The sequence below is a fragment of the Myotis brandtii genome, unplaced genomic scaffold (genome assembly GCF_000412655.1).
Source record: "Myotis brandtii unplaced genomic scaffold, ASM41265v1 scaffold797, whole genome shotgun sequence".
NCBI lineage: Eukaryota > Metazoa > Chordata > Mammalia > Chiroptera > Vespertilionidae > Myotis > Myotis brandtii.
This window is the reverse complement of record NW_005371210.1, coordinates 205,077-211,941: the sequence shown is the minus strand read 5'-3', so window position 1 is coordinate 211,941 and position 6,865 is coordinate 205,077. Positions and strand designations below refer to the sequence as shown.

The following is a 6,865-nucleotide window of genomic DNA, read 5'->3' as shown; positions in this document are numbered from 1 at the left end:
TCGGTTACCTTCCCTGGCACCCGGCGGGGCCCCGGGGCTCAGGGCTTTCCGATGCCCACGGGTGATGGGAAGGGCGGAGGGGCCCCAGCCTCACGCACTGCTCCTGCTGCAGCGCGGTCCCAGCTCCAGGTCGCAACCCCGCCCACGGGAGAGCCGGGGCAGACACCTGGGGCTCCTCTGCCCCTTAGAGACCAACCTGTGGGGCTCACCTGGCCCTGTTGCCTGCGTCTTGCATAGCGGCCTTGCTCCGGGCTAGGACGGGGCCCAAGGGGCATTCCTGGTCCCGGGAAGCTCCCAAACCAGCAGGAGGGGTCCCTTGCGGTGAGGGCCTGGGCAGCTTAGAAAGAGCAGCAGGACTTGAGGTGACTCTCCGGGGCCTGGCCGTGGAACTGGAGTTATTGCTGCTGGTCCCGGCGGGCGGGGAGCAGGCGGCCGGTCCCGTTTAGTCCTGGGTGGCCCACCTCGGGTGGGGCCCCCTCAGAGTGTCCCCTCTGGGCCTCGGGAGCCTGTGTTGGGCCCTTTGACAAGCTCTGGCTGCAGCTGCCCTCCTGCTCCAGAAGTTGCCCCTTCCCCTCGGGCACAGGTGGGGGCCTGGCCTGCAGAGCCCACCCTTGTTGGCTACGGGGCCTGCCGAGGGGCAGGAGGGGGACGTGGTGGGTGCCTGCAGGCTGCCGCAGTGCCCCGTCCACAGGTGCCCCAGATCCAGCTAGAGGTGAGCATGGCCGAGCAGGAGCCCACCGCGGAGCAGCTGGCGCAGATTGCGGCCGAGAACGAGGAGGACGAGCACTCGGTCAACTACAAGCCCCCGGCCCAGAAGAGCATCCAGGAGATCCAGGAGCTGGACAAGGACGACGAGAGCCTGCGCAAGTACAAGGAGGCCCTGCTGGGCCGCGTGGCCGTGTCCGCAGACCCCAACGTTCCCAACGTCGTGGTGACCCGCCTGACCCTGGTGTGCAGCACGGCCCCAGGCCCCTTGGAGCTGGACCTGACAGGTGGGTGGGACCTCCGGCTCCTGGCCAAGGCTGCCTCCTTTCAATGTTTTCTGGGGACCTGGCGCCCTCTGGTGGGGAACACAGGAAGTGCGGCCAAGTGGTCTTTGAAGGCTTTGGCTTTGAGGGGCCTGGGTCCCTCTGGGGGAGTGGGCGGGGCAGTCACAGATGGGAGGGGCTGAGGGCAGTGGCTGCCCCTAGCTGAGCCTCCTAGAGCAATGTCCTCCCAAACAGGTGACCTGGAGAGCTTCAAGAAGCAGTCCTTTGTGCTGAAGGAGGGTGTGGAATATCGGATAAAGATCTCTTTCCGGGTAAGGCGGAGGCTCCGCAGGGACGGGGCCAGGCTGGGGCTGGAGAGCCCGGCTGAGCCCCACTTGGATCCCTCCCTGCAGGTGAACCGCGAGATCGTGTCTGGCATGAAGTACATCCAACACACATACCGGAAAGGCGTCAAGAGTGAGTGAGGGTGGGCGCCAGCCCCCAGAGGGGAGGCGGCCGCCATGGCTAGGCTGTGGGGAGGGGCAGAGCACAGGTGGCCCCCGGGGGTCTGGGCTGTGGAGGGAGCGAGGAGAGGCCGTGTGTGCCTTCGCCCGCTCTGCCCTGACCGCGCTCCCCTGCACTGCAGTTGACAAGACTGACTACATGGTGGGCAGCTATGGGCCCAGGGCCGAGGAGTATGAGTTCCTGACGCCCATGGAGGAGGCGCCCAAGGGCATGCTGGCGCGCGGCAGCTACAACATCAAGTCCCGCTTCACAGACGATGACAAAACTGACCACCTGTCCTGGGAGTGGAACCTCACCATCAAAAAGGAGTGGAAGGACTGAGCCTGGCCCGGGAGACGGGCAGGGCGGACGACGGAGGGATGTGCGCACCCCACCCCACCCCACCCCGACCCCATACCAAAGTGCTGACAGGGCCCCTGCCCAGGCTGCCAGCATCCCGTCTGCCTCCTGCCCAGCCTCAGCCCCGCCTCCTGGATAGTCTAGTGTCCCGCTGCTTCCGCCTGTGCTGCGGGTGGGGAGCCGCAGCTCAGGCCCCCTCCCCTCGGGTCCCTCCAGGGTCCCCACCTGTCCTCACCCAACCGGAGGCCATGGCTTTCCCAAGGGAGTGGGGAGCTCAGGTCCCCTGGGCCTTTTCGGTTGTCTGTCTCCCCTCCGGGGTGAGGGTGGGATGGGGTGCACGATGCAGGGCCTTGGGGCCGGCCATCCTTCCAGCTCCCGCTCCTCCCTGGTCAGTCCATCCATTGCTGTCTGTAACCGTCTAACCATGATGCCTTAACATGTGGAACGTGTGCTGTGGGGCCGTCACTAACCTCTAACCCTGTGTCTGCATGAGCATGTGGTCTCCCAGTCCTGCCACCCCTTCTGCAGTCCCCGTGGCCGGGAGGCGTGGACACACCGCTGCTCCCCCAGCCAGGGCCTGGCCAGCCCCCCTCTCCTTTCCACCCCCGCCCCAGCCAGGGCTGAGGGGCAGCTCCGGGGCCTGGGGAAAGCCAAATTGCCAAAACTGAAGTCGCTTCCAGCACCATCTGAGAGGCCGGTGTCCTCAAGCCTCTTCCTTCTGCCCCAGTGGGCAGCACCAGACCAGAGTCCACGGCCCCATAGAGCCCTCGGACAAAGCCAGCGGCCGAGCCTGCCTTGTCCCACCTGGGCCCGCCGCCTGGATGGCATGCCTGGCCTGTCAGTATTTATTGCCTCCGTACGTGCCGTCCTCTGGGCCCGCTGGCCTGCCGCCTCCGCCCCCAGGCTCCATGCCATCATCCCCAGGCCTCCCGGACGCAGCCAGGACCACTGTGGGACCAAGCGTGCAGAGTCGGAGCTCTGTCCCCTATGCCTCCCTCCTCCCCACCCCCCCCCCCCCCCCCTCCATCCCAGGGCTTACCCATGCTTCAGGCCCGGCTGGAACGCGCAGGAGCCTGTCCCTGCTTCTCTTCTGACCGGGAAATAAACTCCCCAAACTCCCTAAGGAACCTGGTGTCTGCTGCTTGGCTCTGGGCGGGAAGGAGGGCGGGGCCATTCCTCTGCGGTCCCCAAGAGCCAGGTGTGGTGGCCACTGCCCTGCCCTGGTTGAAGGGCTGACAGCCTGCCTCACCCTTCTGGCAGAGGTGCCCTGTGGGCGGTTCAGACCTGGAAACTCCCAAAAGCACCAAGGCTCTGGGTGGGGCAGCCAGGTTGTGGTTCAGTTGGCCTGTCCTTGAGCCCCTGGCCCCCCTCCTGGCCTCAGGAAATGCCCCAACCCCAGAGAAGAGGAAGGAACTTCCTGGGAGACAGCTCCCCAGAGGCAATACGGGAACCAGGGGTGGCTGGGCCCAGGGGCCGTGGGTGGCCTGAGGCCGGGCTGCCAGGGTAGACAGGAAGGCAGGGCCAGGGGCCCAGAGGTGGATTGGGAGGGTGGAGACTGTCCCAGGGGAGCCCTCAGGGCCACCAGTAACTGTCCCCCAGCCCAGCCCTGGGGTGGGAAAGGGCAGGTTGGTGACCTAAGCTCCAGATGGGGTCAGTGCCAGACCCCTTTTACTGGACTGACTTGGGTTTTGAAACCTGCCCTCTCTGAGCCTGTTAAAGTGGTTATGGCCCGGCTGGTGTGGCTCAGTGGTTGAGCATGGACCTATGACCCAGGAGGTCACGGTTCAATTCCAGGTCAGGGCACAGGCCCAGGTTGCAGGCTCGATCCCCAGTAGGGGGCGTGCAGGAGGCAGCTGATCAATGATTCTCATTGATGTTTCCATCTTCCTCTCTGAAGTCAATAAGAACATTTTTTTAAGTGGTTGTGTGTCCCAGGCAGGGGCAGGGCTGCTGTCTCCTGGCCGTGCCCTCCCCGCCTGCCACTCCCCAGTGCTTATCGGCAGGAGCCCTGCCAGCTGGGGTGGCCAGGAAATGCCCTCCTGCCCCACAGGTCAGTGACCACAGGTCCTTGCCAGGACGGCTCCCGAGGGCTGGCCACCTCCCCTCCCCACCAGGACCCCTGTGGGATCCTGGGGCTGGGCCTGGTGCTGGGTGACCAAAGGGCGCTGCCCGCATTGCCCCGCTCAGACACAGCACCAGAGCAGTCCAGGAAGCAGCCTGCCCCCCGGCTCTCAGGTCCATGGGGGCAATGACCCTCCGTGTCCGCCCCCAGCCCAGGGGGACAGGCTTGGGTGGGGGAGGCAGGGAGATGGTACAGCTCAGGCCTTTCCCTGGAAGGTCAGACGCAGGCACCTGGGAACCAGGAGGCTGCCCTGGAGAGGCGGGCGGGGCGGCGGTGACACCAGAGGCGGCCCGTCAGGCGGCAGCTGCTTGTGGGCGCGGGCCTAGCGAGGCTTCCTCCGGCCCAGAGGCCTATTTTCGTGCTTGGATTTTCCCGGTTGCACATGTGACCTCGGACCCCGAGTGCCAAGTTGTCCAGGCGCACTGCCAGCAGCCAGGACTTTGTTCTGGCTCCTCCCCTGGCGAAGGGTCACACGAAATGGCACCTACAGAACCTGCATGACGTGTCTCTCGGGTCCCAAGTCTAACCTGATCTTTCTGGGTGCACCCTGAACCCCTGTCCAACCTGGTGCTCCTGGGCCTGGCCTCGCTGTCCCAGCCAGCCTCTGGTCCCCCTCCCCCGTCCACCGCATCCCCAGGCCACCCTCCAAGCTCTGCCTCCTCGCCCACCCCAGGTGGACCCTCCTTCCACTAGGGGGTGCCCTCCTGCCCCACAGGTCAGTGACCACAGTCACCAGAGCAGGACCCTGCAGGTGACCCCTTAGTCGCCAGTCAGTGTGACAAGAACCTCCTCCAGGCCCAGCACTGTCCACCGTGCCGTCACGGCCGTCAGTCCACCAGGCCACGCTGACCACGGCACCTGCTTCCCGGCTCCGCTCCCACCTGTGCCGCTCGCCGTGGCACAGCCCTGCGTCCCCTCTGCTGCTCAGCAGAGACCCTGCGGCCAGGAGATGTCCTTCCGCGCCGGGCGAGCCCCTCCTGAGTGTCCGCCAGCCTGCTGTTCACCCCTCACCCATCGGCACCCCCAGCCCGGCTGCAGGTGGGAAGGGGGATGTTATTCTGAAGACTGTTGTGGAGAGTAGCCTTTGTCACAACATCGAACCACTCCAGAGTCCAACCATATTTGAGGGGCACTCCCTCTGGAGGATGTTCCGAGCAGCTGTGCCGGTCGAGAGATGCCACAGCCACAGGGCAGGCGGCCGTGACCTCCAAGGGCACCTCCAGCTCCAGGCCAGGGCACAAGGGGGACACCAGCCCTCCCCTAGGGCGAGGCCGGCAGAGGCGTTCAGTGAACCTGGCTGTGTGGGGGCTGGAGGCAGCCTCGCAGCTCCTTCACCCAGCTCCTGACCGACCCGAGACAGGGGACCACAGGCCTCCCCCCACTTCGCTGCTCCCACCCGGTCAGTAGTGGGCAATTAGAGATAGGTAGACATGCCTTGAGGAGAAGGCGTCAAAACACCCTGACCCAGCCTGGCTGGCGTGGCTCAGTGGTTGAGCGTCCACCTATGAACCAGAAGGTCACGGTTCGATTCCCAGTCAGGGCACAGGCCGGGGTGTGGGCTCGATCCCCAGTGTGGGGCGTGCAGGAGGCAGCCCATCAGTGATTCTCTCTCACCGTTGAGGTTGATGTTTCTATTTCTCCCTCTCCCTTCATCTCTGAAATAAGTACAAATACATTAAGCAAGCAAACACAAAACCACCATGACCCATCCACGCCAGAGCCCGAGCCAGGCTGTTCCCCCAGGACCGGGACTTGGCTGTGGCCACCTGGGCTACAGAGCAGTGGCCCTGCCACCTCCCGCACCAAGGTGGGCTCCTCAGCTCCAGCCATGGAGGCTCAGACTCGACTCTGGGTTCGACCGTAGCCAGTGGCCTGATCCTCCTCTGGTCTGCTCCCCCGTGGTCCCAATGTCTCCTCTGGAAATGCTTCGCGGGATGCTCTGGGCGACACTACCTCACGCCAGCCTTCACAGAAGGTGGTTTCGCAAATGCCTTCACTCTGTCCCCATCGGCTGAAAGGACTCAAGCCCCGGTATTTAAGCATCTAAGCTCCAACGTGCCAAGTATTTAGATGCTTAAATACTGGGGCTTGAGTCTACATGTGGTACAAAGGTCCCTCGTCTCAGGCCCCCAAATGCGGTCTGTAAAACCGGGTCACAGCAATCACAGGAAACCTGGGAGTTAGGGCGCGGTCCCCACCTGGGCCCAGAGAGCAGAGAGCACTGGACTGGGGTGGGGACGGCGCCAGGGAGGCACGTGCTCTCTGCAGGAAGTTCCAGCTCCTGTAAGTCACCCTGTGAAGCGGACGGGATCCCAGCGGCACAACCACCTCGCCTGACCCTTGCTCCACTGGAAGCGGGGGAGGTGCGGAGAGGACCGGCGCTGACCTTCAGGAACTGCTCTCCTAGGGGAGGGAGTCCCACTAGATGAGAAAACATGCCGGCGGGGGCAGGGGAGGCGGGGGGCAACGCATTAACAAATGCAAACTCGCGAGAAGCACGAGTCTCCCTTGGCTTCCCCATTTCTGAGATCAGGAGGTTAGTCGACGTGTCCATTGAATGTGGGTGTGTTTCCCCTTTCCTTGCCAACTTATTAAATTGATGATGAGTCTTAAAACCCAGTGGTGGCGGCGGTTCACAAACAAGGAAGTGACTACAAATAAAGGGGAACGCTTCCGGGAGAAGGGGAAGGGAGTGGGGGTGGGGGGTGGGGCGGCGATCCCGCTACCCCCAGTCTTGGGCTATTTTGGGTTTCCTAGGAGCCACGTTCAGCACCAATAAAAGTCAACTTAAACGTTTGTGTTTGGCCCCAAACATCCCAGCACGTCCGTATAAACAGTACGAAGGGGATAGCGTGCGCCCGTTCCCGCATCAGTCTCGGGTCTGGTGTGCGCTACACTCGGGCCGTCGCAG

General features: G+C 64.1%; 1 protein-coding gene across 1 annotated transcript; it reads left to right on the top strand.

The window, feature by feature from the left end:
- The first annotated feature begins 29 nt into the window (after window positions 1-29).
- ARHGDIA (Rho GDP dissociation inhibitor (GDI) alpha) lies at window positions 30-2,959 on the top strand. Its single transcript, XM_005883644.2, has 4 exons — window positions 30-992; window positions 1,224-1,300; window positions 1,382-1,445; window positions 1,615-2,959. Exons 1-4 carry the CDS (start codon window positions 719-721, stop codon window positions 1,812-1,814), a joined length of 615 nt encoding a protein of 204 aa, XP_005883706.1. The 5' UTR covers window positions 30-718; the 3' UTR covers window positions 1,815-2,959.
- The last annotated feature ends 3,906 nt before the right edge of the window (window positions 2,960-6,865 follow it).